This window comes from Pelmatolapia mariae, linkage group LG5 (assembly GCF_036321145.2).
Source record: "Pelmatolapia mariae isolate MD_Pm_ZW linkage group LG5, Pm_UMD_F_2, whole genome shotgun sequence".
Lineage (NCBI taxonomy): Eukaryota > Metazoa > Chordata > Actinopteri > Cichliformes > Cichlidae > Pelmatolapia > Pelmatolapia mariae.
In genome coordinates this window covers 380001-396868 of record NC_086231.1, presented here as the reverse complement: position 1 = coordinate 396868, position 16868 = coordinate 380001, and the positions used below count along the sequence as shown (strand labels likewise).

Below are 16868 nucleotides of genomic sequence, written 5' to 3'. Positions count from 1 at the left end.
TTATAACAGGCTGTGCTTTCTTTTTAGCATGCTGACTGTGCTCAGTGCGCTCAACACGGAACAACAAAAGCAGAACAATTTAAGGACCCCAGCTAGACCAAACATGATCCAGGTAGGGTCTGCTGACATCAGGAGGGACACACTCAGCCAAAATCTAACCTGGCCTTCAGAGAGTGTTAAGAACCAAGTGACAAAGATCCAGGTGAAGCCCATCAGAATCGGCCCCTGACTTATTAGCTGCTGGTGGCTTAACTAAACTGATCGGTTCTGATGAACTCGAGGTACGTATCTGGATCTCAGCTGTGTGCTTTAGTTCAGCTTGAGTTTGATTCATGTGGAAACATAGAAGCTGTGACACCAAGGGTGCAGCAGGACCCTCGTTACAGAAGAAGCAGCTCTTCAGAGTGATTTAAAGCTGATCACTGAGAGTCTGACAGAGATGCTGCTTATAATCACACACTGCAGTATTCAATAGTGTTACAAATGCAATCAGAAATAAACTGTTTAAGTGACCAATCAGAGTACACCTCAACACAAACAGCTGATGCACGACCTCAGAGGGGCTTACCGGGTCTGCAGAGACCGGACGCTGGTTCTTGTTGCTCTTGGGAACAGCTACGTACGTCCTGGGAGGCACCTGAGGGGGGAGCGTCTTGCTGCGGGCCACGGGCTTGCCTGATTGGTCGCCGTTGGCCCTCCGACCTTGCCAGCTGTCATTTAGTCGGGACAGCGAGTCGTTGATGGTGTCATAGTTCAGGTCTCCGGAGGTCACTTTGGGCCGATCCACGTCGGGCATGAACAGGTTCACGTCCCGCGGCACGGTGGAGGGTCGGGGGGGCAGGAAGGGGTTCTCGGACACTGCCAGTGGTGGGATGGGGTTTCTTGGTGGGATGGCGGGGGGTATGTCATCTGGAAGAGCGGGAAAACCCTTTGGCAGAAACCCTGAACTGGATCCGGGAGAGTCCCCGAGGCTGGGCACAGAAGCGTCCCTGAACTTGCAGACTTCGGAGCTGTCCAGGATGTATGGGGACTCCTTGACGTAGCCGCCCTGAGGGGGGAGGGCCTTGGCTGGGGCGGACTGTGGAGATTGGGACCCTCCCGCTTGGTTCAGGGAGGATTCGGACCCGGAAAGGCCCATCAGCAGGTTTCCTCCCGGCGGGGAAGGTGTGGACTGGTGGCGCTCGATGGAGGGATTGGGGGTCTTGGAGCCGGTCTGGCTGGGTCCCGTTCCGCTCTTGTCCTGTCTGAGTTTGGAGAGGGCGTCGTACTCCATCTGCAGGGCCTCAGCCAGGACGATCTCCTTCTGACTGAGACCCAGAGCCTCCAGGCAGCCCCAGCCCGCCTCGCTGCTCTCCTTCTGGGTCTGAGCCGCCGACATGCCACCTCGCAGCAGAGGACGAGGAGGAGGAGGAGGAAGAGCTCGGTTGAAGTGCTGCTGGAAGAAGCAGTGACGTCACATGGAGCTGCTGGAGATCAGCTGAGGACAGAGAGACAAAGAGGTGGTCAGCCAAAGCTACAACGCTTCACCCTGGAGCTTTATTCGGAAGGAATAAACAGGAAGTTAAGGTTAAGGTGAAAATATGTCGTCTTTCACAGCATTAATCTGGTTTACGCTCATAAACATAACAAAAACAGTGGTGGCTGCAGCTACGGAATTCATTTGAAAACCTTACTTCGTGATGACAAAGTTGGGTGTCCACGCCGCCGCCCGCTCGGCGGTGAAGGTACCCAATCAGCCTTTTGGCTGAGGCCAGATAAATATCGCGCTACAGAAGGAAGTCCCTGCGCATCGTCATTTTATCAAACTGACTGAAAATCAATGATTTAAAAACTGGACCAGCTCCAACTTCCTCTTGTTTGTCAGTCAGACGTCAGCAGAGCAGAACTGGCAGGTAATCAATAATAATCAATATTCATCAGTGAGCTTTGTGTGTGTGGGTCAGCAGGATGATCAATAACTGACAATCAGAGAAATGACTAACTGATTAAATTCTCATTTCTGATAATCGATCAATAATTTAAATATAAATGTATTTTTGATAATTGATCAGTATTGATAACGATTAATGAAAGCAGCTGTCATCGCCACCTCAGCCCCGCCCCCTCTGCTAACTGACAATCACTAATCAATCAGATTTAAAGTGTTACTGTAGCCACGCGGCTCTGAGGCTGGCTGATGGGAGACATTCACCATCGCTGAGCTGATTGGCTGCACACACCAGAACTCGTCCAGGATGCTCAGTGCGACTGCTGCTGACCCCTCCCACCCTCCCCCAACCTCCACCCCCCGCAGAGCGAGGCCCTTTCAGTGAGGGTGGAGAACAAAGAGCTGCTGTCATGCAGCACGTGGTCGAGGCGACACTGACACACAGTGGGGGGTGGAGCCACTGTCTGTTTCTGACCTCCAGGCTCCTCCCCCTGAAATCAACGCTGTGTTTGCGTACCTGGAGCATCATTAAAATGGCGAGAAAAACCAAGACAATCGCACACGGGTGTCTCCGACCCGGCTGCAGAAATCGAGACGTTCAAGACCGGCTGACGCATCACATGGCGTGCGTCGCTGATGCCGCGTGACATCAGCAACTGAATCAGAGCCTGGCTGCAGATCTGATTCGTTTCGTCTTCTGTGGGACAAAAAACGTCCGGGTTACCTGGGATTAAACAATCTGATCTGTGACATCACCTTGTCAGTGAGGAGCGGCTGAAATCTGTACCCTGCGCTATGAGACCGGCTCCAGGTAAAGGTGCGTGTGCGTGCTCAGGTGGACTTTTGTACTTTCTGTGAGCGCCAGCAGGTGAGATAAAAGCTGCTGATTGGTCACAGGTAATAAAGTTCAGACGTGTGCCGATCAGCTGAAGATGAAACTGAACACAGTTCCTGTTTTTCCTTTTTCTCGGTTAGACTACAAAGAATAAACGAACACATTCAGTCACTCACATGTTTTACCTGCTCGTTAGTTCAGAGTCAGGGTTATAAACTGACGTCATCTTCATCTCATCTGTCGTCACAGCTCGTCTTCATCACGGTCTGTGCGAGTGTCGTCAGCACTTTAAATCGTGAACTGCGACTGCGGACGTGTGCGACTCGTCCGTACCACACGCACGCTTTAACCTAAGTGTGCCCTACATGTTATGCAGCCACCTGTCACCAGGCGGAGTCACAGCCCTGACGTTGCTATAGAAACGTGTGATAACACACGATTAATCTAAGGCTGAATTTATCGCTGGTTTCTCTGAAGGTGAAGAAGCGAGACGGTGGATATGACCTTCGCTGAAGGGTGGGTGGGCTCTCCCAGAGATGGGGCAAGGAGGCCGCTGCTCCTCCTCACTAAGGCGGTCACCTCGTCGGCGAGGGGCTCTGAGCGCGCCCTCCCGAGGAAGCCCCTGGGACGACCCAGGACACCCTGGACAGATTACATCACTCGGTAGGCCTGGGAACGCCACGGCACTTAGATCTGAACTTTAAATGAAATGGTCGTCATAGAACGAACTGCGCTGTTGATAATCACGGCCGGAGATGCCACGCTGTGCAGCTTTTAAAACACGCCACGTGTTAATGAGATTCTTAGTTTTGTCTGCAGGTTTTCACACTTGTCGCTGACTGAAGAAGTCACCTGATGATGATGAAACGCTTCACTGAAAACGTCCAGATGAACAGAATCAACTTTTTAGGCCTTCCTCACCTGGATGACTGAGAAAAGCCTGATACAGTTTGCTCTCCATACATAATCTCCTCATTCTAAAAGCTGTATTAAAGTTTTGTTACAGAATAAAAAAGAGAGGAGATGACAGTGTTGACCTCACAGGTTCAGGGCTCTAAGGGACAAGTGTGACAAAACCATGAATCACATTAATCAATGCTCAATCAGGTGGATCAAGACTACTTATATTTATACGTCTTATCCGGTTTCTTTATCAATGTTTGCTGTAAACAGAACAGGTTTCACCAGTTACAGGCCTGCCCCGGTAATGACGTCATAGCCACATATTTTTGTTTGCAACTGTGAAAGCGTTTGCTGCACAGAAACACGAGCCCATCAACTGTGAAAATACACAATTTAGTTCAAGTTAATCATAACTGTAAGACAGGTGTGGGTGACGTCATAGCTGACCCTGAACTCCCTGTTAGTTTGCTAGCGGACAAACTGCGCAGACTCAGCGGAAAACAGGTGGCAGGTGTGATGACAGCGGAGCTGACTGTAATGTGTCCAAACATCTGAGCGGCAGATGCGCCGTTACAGCGAGTCCTACCAAACTCCATTCAAAAAACACGCGTTTTAACATCTTTCCCAGCGAGGGGCTCGGACCCGCACAGCACAGCGGCGCCGTCAGTAACATCCGGTCACCAGCATCCCAGCAGCCTGCGGGCCCCTGTAAACACGCCGGGGCTCTGCTGATGGGGGCTTTGGGGGGGGGGGGGGGGGGGGGTTTCCACCCACATCGCGCCGCGGAGGGCGGTGGCGAGCAACCCGCTCTGATTGTTAGTGGTAAACACCAACCTCCGACTACCGCGACCACCCACGCGGACCAAACACAGGCCGAATGACCCAAAACCCGAACACAGATCCCGGGTCAGGGCCCAGAAGCAGCCCAGGTCCACAGGGACGAGAATCGGCTTATTTTTGGAGGTTTTCCAACAGAGTTTGGTTGAAGCTGCTCTCCGAAGAAAGACGTCCGGTGAAGCAAAGGGACCGGCCACAGCCCCCCCGCCCCCCCTCCGGACACAAGTGCGTCAGAGCCGTTAGCAGTGCGGCAGCAGGTGCGGACTCTTACCTGAGTCGGTGTTCGCGGTGCCCGGGAGCCATTTTACACCGTGTACCGTCCCACAAATCACACCGGTCCCTCCGCCGGGTGTCCCGGCAGACTAACGCTCTGCGCTCGGAACTACGGAGGTTTCCTCTAAGGACCGGAAACACCAGAGCACCGGCTCCGCGCGCTCAGCCTGTGGCGAACAAAGCGGGCGGCTCCGGCGGTGCTCCAGCCTGGAACGACGAACTCTGCTCTGCGTCTGTCTCTGCCGCCAGCTGCGGACCTGCGCAGTCAAGCCGCAGAGAGCACCACTCTTTCCAAACCTTTCCAAAATAAAGCGGAGATGACGTAACATCATTCAATAACTGCAGCGGACGACTCCCGGGGGTCCAGGCCCCTCAGCCTGAGTTCAGTATGTAGCCCACTGAGCTATGATGCGTAATATTTTAATGAACAAAAATCCCTCAAACATGCTGTGAAAAATGTCTGAACATTTTATTTACTGCCACATTTAAACTACAGAAGATGAGCCGAGTGCATTCAGCTTTCCAAAAACCTTCAAAATAAAAGCTGTGTAAGACTTTAAACCCCCGACATTTTTTTTTTTTTTGGCTTTTTCTGATTTTTCCACACTTGAATAAACAGATCTGACCAATCATAGCACTGCGTTTGGCAACAAGCATCGTCGTAGCATCAGTACTAAGTACAGTACTAATACACAGTGATGTGAAAAAGTAAAATAATCCTGTTTTCCCTCAGACTCAAAGCGAGGTGCCTCCCAGGGTCAGTCGGGTCTGTGAAATGATTTCTCTGACATCCGGAAGTAAGTCTGAAAGCTTCGACTCCGGGATCAAACCAGGAAATTCTCCCTCCTGCTGCCTTTTCCTGAGAATCCAGAGTCTTCCCCTAGAAACATCAGAACCAGCTCAATGCTACTTTCTGTCCACTCCATTTTTTTCACAGCATGATTTTTCAGGAATCATTTTTCGGTAAATTGTATTTTTAAGTGAGTTAATACCCTACACGACGTGTGCGGAACCAAAAACATCTGAATTTCAAGTCGTTTATTTGTTACATACTGAGTGTATAAAGGCCTTTAGGGTGGGTGTTTAGTGTTTAGTCTGTTTAAACCCAACTCTGGTTGGTTTTCTTTTCGGTGTGGTTCGTTGGTGCAGGTGTGAACACAGTAATCACACTTGGGTGTGGACCAAAACAACAGAGACCCTTTTGGAGAAGGTGTTCTCGATACGGTTCCAAACCAACTCCAGAGAGGTTTGTTAATGGTGTGAACGGGATCAGACCTCGATCTGAACCAACAGCCCAGCTACTGTAGCCATGTCTGCGTTGTATTCTCAATGTGGGAAGGTACTATGAATGTGCACAGGTGTGTACGGGCTGGCAGCTAGCTGTGAAGTTAACTTAAATTTTCAGTTTTCTCACACACCACATTCCTCCTGTGTTTAGTTTTACTGCTCCTGTCCCAGACACATGTGACCAGTGGGCAGACTGAACATTCTCACGTTCTTTGTGGTGATGCATTTTGGTTCGCTTGGAGTTCACTTCAATTTTTCTCTGTGTGAAAACTAACCAACATGGTAAGGACACTTACCATGTTGGTTTTGGGGGAGTACAGATTTCAAACATGCCTTATTAAAGTCCCCAGCAACAACATGGACGCCCTCTGGGTGTAAACAATGATAACTATGGCTACTGTTAGCTCGCAGGTAGATAAAAGGGCCCGCACTGAATGGACATGGCCTCCAAGTCTGGTGAGCAGTGACTTTTTATAATTCTGTGTTATGGCCCCCCTCCCTTACCAGAGTTTCGTTGCGGTCCTGGCTCAGGTGCAGGGAGAGGAGTGCCGTCTGTGTTGCTTGCTGTTCCAGACAATAACCCATGGAGCACCTGCTGGTCTCACAATCTCTGAATACTGTGGGTCTAATCCAAAGTAAAGTCCAGGTTCAGGCTTAGGCTGATATCTATCGATTCCTGATGAGTGAAAGTGACCAGTGCATTGCAGCAAGTCACAATAAAAAGCATAAAAAACACAAAAACGTGCACAGCAGTTGGGAGCGCTGTGCCACCACGTACACGTCTGTACGCGCCACCACCTTGGCAACTCGATGAGTTTACTACCTCATTAACTGATCTGGACCAGAATAAACAACTATATGTGTGTAAACACCCTTAGACTGCGACATCCACCACAAATGAAACATCATTTAGAATTTTGACTTTTTTTTAAGAACAGGTCGGCTGAGTCTGTGCAGGGCATGATTTGTGGACGGGTCACCAGTTGAGTTCTCACTGTTTTGTGGGCTGTAGATTAAGGCTGGACTCAAGTGAGGCGCTGTGACTGAATTCAAGCTTTATTTACAAGCAGAGTCAGAAACAGCAAACAGTCATGGAGAAACCCGTAGCAGTCAATGAGTGTGACAAGACAGGAGAGGCCGGACAGTCCTGATCCTCAAGGCTCGCCAGAAGGGACCGGCCCTATCCAATTACTGGCCAATAACCTGCATCACTACCACATGGAAGCTCCAGTCAAGCATCATAGTGACTAAGATGAACAGGGATATTGCTTACATGAGTGGGACACAGAAAGGAATCAACAGGAGCACCAGAGAGGCAAAACACCAGCTACTGGAAGAAAGAGCAGTTCCCCGAGACTGCAAGACTGTGCACTGCTTGGATTGATTACAAGAAGGCCTATGACTCAGTGCCCCACACCTGGATCCTGGAATGCCTAGACCTATACAAGATCATCAGGACCCTAAGAGCCTTCATCAGGAACTCAGTGGGGATGTGGCGTACAACACTAGATACTTCAAACACACAGCAAAAGTCATCATCAAGTGTGGGCCCTACCAAGGAGATGCTCTGTTCCCACTGCTGTTCCAGGTTGAACCCCCTCAGTGAGATCATCGACACAACTGGCCATGAAGTCCGACTACGGAATGAAGCAATCGTCAGTCGCCACCTCTACATGGATGACATCAAGTTGTATGCCAAGAGTGAACGAGACATCAATTCGCTGATCCACACCACTAGAATCTACAGCAAGGACATCAGAATGTCTTTCGGGCTGGAGAAGTGCAGTCAAACAAAGAAAACCCCAAAAATAAATGTCAAGAGATTTATTCTAAAGACACTTCTTCAGCTAAGAGTCTAAAGGTAGAAACACACACAGACGCTGTGGTTTTCACTTGGAAGGGCGATCACAGAACGCTCACACCAGAGTGGGGGCCCTGCGACCCGCGCTCTGTAACCGCTCTGGTCTTTATTTATATACAAAGCAATACAACAGTGAATACGTTTGTTCAGTGGAATGTTGATGCGTGAGCATGTGCGGATATGTGTGTGTGTGTGTGTGTGTGTGTGTGTGTGTGCGTGTGCCAGGAGAGGCTCCTCTACCTGGTATAAAGTGAAACTGCTCATTAAGCTCTTATCTAGCAGGTACTGCTCCTTCCCTGCATGATAACGGGTCACAGTGAATCAAAAACAGTCTGAGTTATAACGAGGTCATCATGCAGTATTCTATCATATGCAAACTTATATTATTAAAAGATTATACTGACTACAATTTTCTATTGACAAATCATATGACCCCTTTTGAGCAAGCACTTTGGCAACAGTGAGAAGGAAGGTAAGTAGTGGGTTGATGAGCCAGGCTGGTTAAAGTGGAAACAGGGAGGGAACAGAGTTGGTGCAGAGAAGTCGAGGAAACGACAAAGAAGCCGACTGACCACTGTGGAGTAGTAGAAATCTGGCAAGGATTGGATGCTTGAGCTGGTCCTTAAATATCGGAAGTGACTCCAGCTTGATGAGGCCTGACTGCAGAGAGAGAACCCACCCACGCCCGGAGCGAGGAGAAACCATACCTGGCCTGGACTCAAAGGTGGGGAAAAAAGAGATTCCAAGGGTGTGTTCCAAAAGTCCCTCCTATCTCCTACTTCTAACCTCTGTTCCTTGACCTCAGTGACATTTTCAGTATGGGGAAACGTGGGTAGGAGAATTGCTAAAAACTTAAGAAAAGAGAAGAACCGCGTGCTGTGAACTGGAACAGCCTTATACTTGTCTCGCTGCAGTGAGAGACGAGTATATGTCCACCAGATGTCCACAATGTTGAAACTACAATTTATAGATGATGGACTACAAAATGTGCACTTTACTTCGCCACTATATTTTCTAAACCCGGTGTTAGAAGTGACTTCTCATACAGTATTTCTTAGAGACAAATCAAACCCAAGGGATGAAAATGACTGTTGTATGGGAGGCATTAAAGGCCTATCTTAGAGGCCAGATAATTTCATATGTATCATTTCAAAGAAAGAAATACTTACAACAAATGAACAACCTAGCCAACAGTATCAAAGAGATTGATTGTTTATATGCAGAAAATCCAGCACCAGACCTCTATAAGAGAAAATTATTACTAAATTCAGAATATAAAATTTTGTCCATTAAGCAAACAGAACGTTTATTTTTCAAATCAAGGCAAAAGTTCTATGAGCATGGGGAAAGAGCCGGAAAACTTTTGGCACATCAAATTAAGCAATCGATATCAGCTAACACGATTTCTGAAATCTGTAAAACCTCTGGAGAAAAGACGTCCAATCCGAAAACCATTAATGACCAGTTTAAAATGTTCTACTCCAATCTTTACACTTCAGATCCGGTTGATGAAAAAAAGGTTGCTGAAATGCTTGATAGATTACCAATTCCACAAATATCTGTAAATGACAGAACAGAAATTGATAGAGAGATAACCGTTAGTGAAATTGTTGAAGCAATTAAATCAATGCAAAGTAACAAGGCACCGGGACCTGATGGTTTCCCTATTGAACTATATAAAATGTTTATAGATAAATTAGCACCAATACTCAAAGATGTATACCAGGAAATATTCTTTCAAGAGATACTATGAAACAAGCCATAATTTCTGTGTTGTACAAAAAAGGTAAGGATCCCTCACAATGCAGCTCCTACAGACCGGTGAGCCTCTTAAATTGTGATTACAAAATTCTCACAAAAATCTTAGCTAATAGAATCGATCTTATACTACCAAAAATTATTAATCCTGATCAAAACGGCTTTATACCAGGGCGACAGTCATTTTATAATATGCGCCGCCTATTTAATATTTTATATGCATCAGAACCAAAAGAAGAGTCAGAAATAATAATTTCTCTTGATGCAGAATAGGCCTTCGACCGTATAGAATGGCCATACCTTCATGCGGTCCTAAATAAATTTGAATTTGGCCCATTGTTTCGAAAATGGATTAAAATACTGTATTCCTCTCCAGTTGCGGCAGTGAGGACAAATAATGTAATCTCTGACATTTTTCAGCTTAGTAGAGGCTGCAGGCAAGGCTGTAGTTTATCTCCCTATCTTTTTAATTTAGTAATTAAACCTTTAGCTATCGCTCTTAGGGAGGACAGTCAGGTTGCCGGAATCTCTAGGGACGGGACAGTGCACAAAGTATCACTGTATGCAGATGATTTATTGCTGTATATATCTAATCCAACGGCATCAATCCCTAAATTGCTCAAGGTATTAGACCACTTCGGACGCATATCTGGATACAAATTGAACTATTCAAAAAGCCTACTGTTCCCTATTAATAACATAGAGCAAGATTTCTCTGCCTTCCCTTTTAAATTAGAAAAAGAAACAATTAAATATTTGGGAATAAATATAACCCGCACAATGAACGAGTTGCGGATTCATAATTTTGACACTTTGTTAGAACAAACATCACAAGATTTTAAAAAATGGGCAACACTTCCAATCTCATTAGCAGGCAGAATAAATATAGTTAAAATGGCAGTCTTACCAAAATTTCTCTATGTTTTCCAAATGGTTCCTGTTTTTATAACCAAATCAAGTTTCAAAGATTTAGACAGATTAATAGCAACATTTATTTGGAAAAATTCAAATCCCAGAATGGAAAAAACATATTTGGAAGTACAAAAGGAGGCTGGTGGGCTAGGGTTGCCAAATTTTATCTTTTACTACTGGGCGGCTAATATCACCAAATTATTGCACTGGAAATATGTTTATGAAAATAACGAGGGTGAGGCTTGGGTAAAAATGGAACTGATGTCTAATCCACTTCCCCTCCTAACCTCATCCCTAGCTCTAAATCAAAAACAGAAAATAACAAATCCAGTTGTAAGAACAGCTATTAAAATATGGCTTCAATTCAGAAGGCATTTCTGTTTGCAACAGGTTAGTAATTTCTTCCCTGTTGCTTTTAACCCTTTTTTTTTGCCATCCATTTCAGATAAAGCATTCCAAATTTGGCATAATAATGGTTTGAAGTTTTTTTACAATTTATTTTCAGGAGAAACTTTTAACACCTTTGACGCTCTGATGAGAGATTACAATATACCAACCTCACATATGTTTAGATACCTGCAAATACGAAGTTTTGCTAAAACATTGTTTCCTTCTTTCCCCTACCCACCTCCTAAAAATCAAATGGATGCCATTTTGGAAATAGATCCTTTTGGCAAAAGGAGAATCTCCGTTATATACAAACTGATACAGAGCTTAAGGCCTATTACTTGGGAAAAAACTAAAAATAATTGGGAAAAAGACATTGGGGTGGATTTATCTGATGATGAGTGGAGATCTTGTTTGAATCGTATACATACTTCCTCCCTTTGCATTTGCCATGGTTTAATTCAGTTCAAAATTCTTCATCGTCTTCATTATACAAGAGAAAGGCTTTCAAAATTTTTCCCGGAAGCCGATCCTGCCTGCCCCAGGTGTGGACATAATCCAGCAAATGAGGGTCACATGATGTGGTCTTGTCCGAACCTGGATAATTATTGGGGAAATATATTTAAAGTATTATCTCATATCAGTGCACAGAATTTAGTGCTTGATTTCCGCATTGGCATTTTTGGAGTTATGCCATCTCAATACAAAATTAGTAAATCTCAGGAAAATGCCATAGCATTCGCTACATTGCTTGCCCGTAGACTTATTTTATTCCACTGGAAGTCTGATAAGGCTCCTTCATACATACAATGGTTAAAGGAGGTGCTTTTCTTTTTACCACTGGAAAAACTCAGATATAGAGTTCTCTCATCACAACAAAAATTCTCGGCGACTTGGAGCCCATTTATTGACTATATAAAAATGCATTTTCCAGATGTGTGACATACATTTTTTGTTTGTTTTGTTTTGTTTCTCTTTACATGAGCCTCGGGTGGGGAGGGAGGGGGGATTTCTTTTTTGTTGTTGTTATTTTTTTATTTGTTTATTTGTTTATTTTTATTTTTTTATGTGTGTATAATCGCAACGTTTTCATTATGTATGGTGACCATGATTTGTGAAAAAGAAAAATTAATAAATAGAGAATTGGAAAGAAGTGACTTCTCTCTGCTGAATCTGTGACAAGTAAAAGTGTTAGTGTGTCAGATTAATGGGACCCTAACCCTCACCCTGAATGTTGCCATTAAACTAGAAAGCCATGCACACATACATGCATGTGTCACAGTAACATGGTAAGTGGGACGGCTCGTGATCAGACGGTAAATGGCGTTCCTGTTCTTCTGCACATCGTCCAGGTCACCTGTTCACACAGACTTCAGTTTGTAATGATGCAGCTCTCCTGTAGATGAATCCCGAGCTCCACCTGAGTCCTAATCCTCAGACCCTCAGACCTTTGCACAGTGCTCATTGGTTTCTGTCACAAGAGTTATTTGTTAAATCCAAAGCAGACTGATTCTCCTTCAGCCTCCTCTCATGCATCTGCCTCGCTGTTTTCAGAGACAAACACTTGAACCTGAGCTCACACTGGATTATTTTGGTTAGCGGGCCTGCAGCGCCCTCCCTCGCCCTCCCTCGCCCACCCTCCTCAGGATTGTTGAGCCACTAATTAACATTCTCTCAGCTGATTGTTGGTTTTTACTGTGAACTGCTAATTGTTAGATCACCCTGTGATGTCACAATAATTTACCTCATTTAATAAATCTGTCCAATATAAGATAAAAAAATCAAATCTCAGTTTGTTATATTTTCCTGCTGTGATCCAGTGGAGCATCTTTCCTGTTTAGGAATTCTGTGAGTGCAGTAAAATTCCTCCATCATCACTGATCCCAGTTGACCTGAACATGAATCCTAAATCCTGTAACACAACAAAGGACATTACTAATGAACACTGATTATACTCAAACACACTTTGATCAGTTACTATAGATCATAATGATGAGCTCATACAGGAACAACTCCACAGGAAGTAGTTTTACTTACAGCAGGGTGGCGTTCAGAGTTCAGCTGTGAGTTTGCCCTTTGACCCGGGGGATGGTGTCAGGGTTTCAGCCTCGTTTGCAGGGAACCAGAGCTGCATGGAACATAGTTGCAGTGACTGCTGAGGCCGTTATGACGTGCATATTTAAAATGAAATAAGGAAGGAAGCTGTGCAGGTGCACGAACAAGCGAAGAGGTGAATTTGATGATTTGACGACTGAAATGGATGTGATTGGTTCGTTGCCTCTGTCAGCTTCATGCAGATATGCTCTTTTTTTCCACAGAGAGATGATTATGGGTAATTTTTTCTCTTATGGTTAAAATGTTATTTGTGAAGAAGTTCATGAAGTCATTACTAGTTAACGTTAAAGGGATGGTTGGCTCAACAGAGCTCTGACTGTTTGTCAGCCTGGCTACAGTGCTGAAGAGAAACCTGGGGTTGTTCTTATTTTCTTCAATCAGTGATGAATAGTAAGATGTTCTGGCTTTGCGGAGGGCTTTCTTATAAAGCAGCAAACTATTTCTCCAGGCTAAATGATGATCCTCTAAATTTGTGACACGCCATTTCCTCTCCAGCTTACGAGTTATCTGCTTTAGGCTACGTGTTTGAGAATTATACCACGGAGTCAGGGACTTCTGATTTGAGACCTTAGTTTTCACAGGAGCTACAGTATCCAGAGTCGTACGTAGTGAGGAGGTAAAATTGATGATCGACCTCTGTTGGAATAGCGTTCAATGGAGTAATCTCCAAATATGAGACGGTATTTTCAACCTCTGTGTGAAGTACACAAAGCAAAAAACAGCCTTTCAGTGTGAAAAGGACACGCTTTACACTACAGAGGAAAGTTCACTGCTTCGGGGTTTTCATCTTTCTCCTTTAAAAATAAGCAGGAATCATCTGCCAGCTCGTAAAATCTGAATTCAGTAATGCTTGAAAAGAAGTTTTGCATCCAGCAGGAACAGAAATATGGAGACTGCACAGCCTTGTTTTAAACTTAGCGAGTTGGAATCAGAGTGTAGTCCATCTCACGGGACTTCCTGATTAAAAACATCCTTTAAAAAAAGGTTTTTAACAGTTAGCTCCATCCCTCGCTCTTCCAAGGTGGAGATGATGGAAAACATCTGGATGCGATCTTTCAGAAACCAGCAGGTGAAGTCACAGTAGCTCTGTCCATCTTTAAAGCGTGTGGTTCAGTGAGAGCGGCATTCGTAACAGGCGCGAAGCTTTCTCACGCTCTCTGCACGTCTGTCTGACGAGACGAGAACCAGCTTCTTCTGAAAGGTGAGCATGGGAATCTTTACCATCATTACCTGCACTCACACATGCAACCAGGTGCTTTGTGAAACTGTTAGCTCCAGGAGTGAAAACACTTCCAAACAGTCCAGATGTGTCTGTGCTGGAGTTAAGAACAGGTGAGGAAACGGAAATAAAGCAGATGTTGTTTATCAGATCAGACTGGTGACCCCTGCAGAGTGAGGCGTGAACCACGGCCAGACCGCCGACTTACAGACTCCTGGGCTCAGGTGTTTGGTGGCCCCTCATTAACCTTTTCTGATGATCACAACTTTTCCTTTCTCCAGTAATTAGCCTCAGCCTAAAGTAAGATTTACACACCTGTACAAAGAACAGTTCTAACTAGAGAACACTGCACCTTACTTCCTGTTTAAAATGCTTCAGAATAACTGCCCACAAAGGTGCCCAGAGGGGTGTCAGGCCTCCAAAATGACAAATAAAATACAATTCAACTGAAAGCTTCACATGATTCTTTGTTTTAAACATAAAAAACAAACGATCATACGATTTAGTCGAACTAAAACTTCTTCCACTCACAGGCTGAGCAGGAGCACAGCGCCACCTGCTGGATAAACAGAACTCAGCTCCACCCAAACGGCACATCATCAGCGAGGAAGAAAAACGTTTCCTCGGCTCCTCCTCTGTGGCTTTATATTCACCATCACTAACATGTAAATGTCAGTCATTTACTGACTGATCGATTCTTTCTTTACTGGTGGTTTTTGTCTCTCATATAAGTCATTTTTAGACACTTTGTTTTCTCCGTTTCTTTCACTTGAAGCTAAGAATTACATTTCATCCATATAAATCTGTTCTTATTGATAAAAAGACGCTAAATTCCTGCGTTGAGGCAGCCAGTGCAGGACAATGAAGGCGTGCAGGAGACCAGCACTGCAGGCAAACATGACCTCCATTGTCTGCTCTCCATTAATGAAGCAGGTAACAAAAGAAGCACTGAAGCTCAGAGAAGCTCTGACTGCAGACCCTATTCTTAATGTGATCCAGATGTGTAAGGTCAGGTTTCCTCTAGCAGCTGTGGATCATCCAGCAGGGGGCAACAGGTGATACTCATGTTTGCAGAAGATGCTGTACGTGACAAAGGGAACGTAGAGCAGAGCAGCATGAGAGGAGGTGGTGTCAGCAGCACAGTTTCACACTTTAAATGAAATCTGCAGAAGAAACCAGAGGTTAGTTCTTTATTGATCAGCAGACACATGAGAGGCGTCAGGCTGAACACGATAAAAGACACACAAATACAAACAGTAAAATTTGAATCCCCGTCTCCACAGTAAAAGTCTAAATTGCACAAAGATTATCCCGTCAGAGTCCCATGAGCACAGGAAGTAAGGCTTCCCCAAGAGGAGCTCGCAGGCTCGAATCACATGAATCTGAGCTTAAAATCTCTAATAAATCTCTAATGAAACTGTAAAATCTGCCACAGATAAAGGAAGCTCACTGAGGTTTGTAGTCATGTCAGTGTTTTATCAATCTATGTGATTAGCATGTTGAAGATGAGAGAGGAAGGACAAAGTGATCACAGTATCTGATCTGTGAGAGTCTCACAGGTGAGATTAGGCACAAGTTCAGTGCAGGAGAGCAAACCAACACACTCAGGCTACGTCCACACTGGCCCGGATAGATTTGAAAATGGCGTTTTCGTCTGGAAACGCTCCGCGTCCACACTAGCGTTTTCATTCGTTTTCACAGAGTTGTGCGTCCACACTGAAACGGCTGAAAACGCTCACGTTCCAGTCCTGCGCATGCGTGACGCGCAAGAAGATTCGGCCTGCCTCATTTCTGTCTGCCGCTTATTTACTTTCCGGCTCTTTGAAACGTGGCGGCAAAATGTCGAGGAAAAGCAGCGAGTTTTTTAAACGGACTAACAATGAGGTGGAGTTGTTGCTGCGAGTAACACAAAAGTACAAAGTTGCAAAAGTGAGTGAGAATTAAAGAATTTGAAGAAAAGCTCTCTGGAGCACGTGCAGACTGATATTAATCTGTAACAGGGCTGTCAAACAAAACAACTGCTGTGTAACGCCCTCCGCCATCTTTGTTTAATTGGTCACATGACTGCATCACATGACTAACATGTGTCATCGTTTTCAAAAGTCTCCCTTTTCGCTGTCCACACTGGGACGGGAAAGCACCGTCTTCAAATGTGTGCGTTTTTGAGAGCGTTTTGAAAACGCTGTGTTTTCCTTTAGGGAAAACGCCGTCTCAGTGAGGACGGGAGGCCAAAACGGAGAGAAAACGAATGAAAACGCATTAGTGTGGACGTAGCCTCAGACTCAAACGAGCACAGGTTCAGGTTCAAGAGTCCTTTCCTATCTGTGCAGCAGCGCCTCCTGCTGTTTCCTCGCTTCAGTCGCACGTATCTGCTCACAGAGGCAGTTGTCGTTTGCTCGTGTTGCTCTGTAGCGTCCTGATTCAGAACCACCGACCCGAGCTGCCGAGAGACATCACCGCCGTCCCGTCCAGCTGCCGGCACCTGTGTCCTTGGACGCTTGCCGTCTCCGCTCCCGCTGCCTCTACACCTCCTTCTCCTCTTTGCCCTGAACGG

At 45.5% G+C, this 16868-nt stretch overlaps 2 protein-coding genes across 3 annotated transcripts in view; both read right to left on the bottom strand.

Moving 5' to 3' along the window:
• The window catches only part of pik3c2b (phosphatidylinositol-4-phosphate 3-kinase, catalytic subunit type 2 beta), a 40747-nt gene extending 35514 nt beyond the window's left edge, over positions 1-5233 (bottom strand). The window contains exons 1-2 of one of the 2 annotated variants that reach the window (XM_063473286.1): positions 4774-5233; positions 569-1477 (exon numbers count right to left, since the gene is read on the bottom strand). In XM_063473286.1, the coding sequence (XP_063329356.1) occupies positions 569-1378 (810 nt within the window). In that variant the 5' untranslated portion in view covers positions 1379-1477; positions 4774-5233. The remainder of the gene's footprint in view (positions 1-568; positions 1478-4773) is intronic. The other variant, XM_063473285.1, reaches the window with a different exon arrangement.
• Positions 5234-15477: 10244 nt separating this feature from the next.
• The window catches only part of si:ch211-236d3.4 (actin-associated protein FAM107A), a 20939-nt gene continuing 19548 nt past the window's right edge, over positions 15478-16868 (bottom strand). Inside the window, exon 5 of the mRNA XM_063472762.1 lies at positions 15478-16868. This exon is cut by the window's right edge and continues 76 nt beyond it. Within this exon, the coding sequence (XP_063328832.1) occupies positions 16837-16868 (32 nt within the window). The 3' untranslated portion in view covers positions 15478-16836.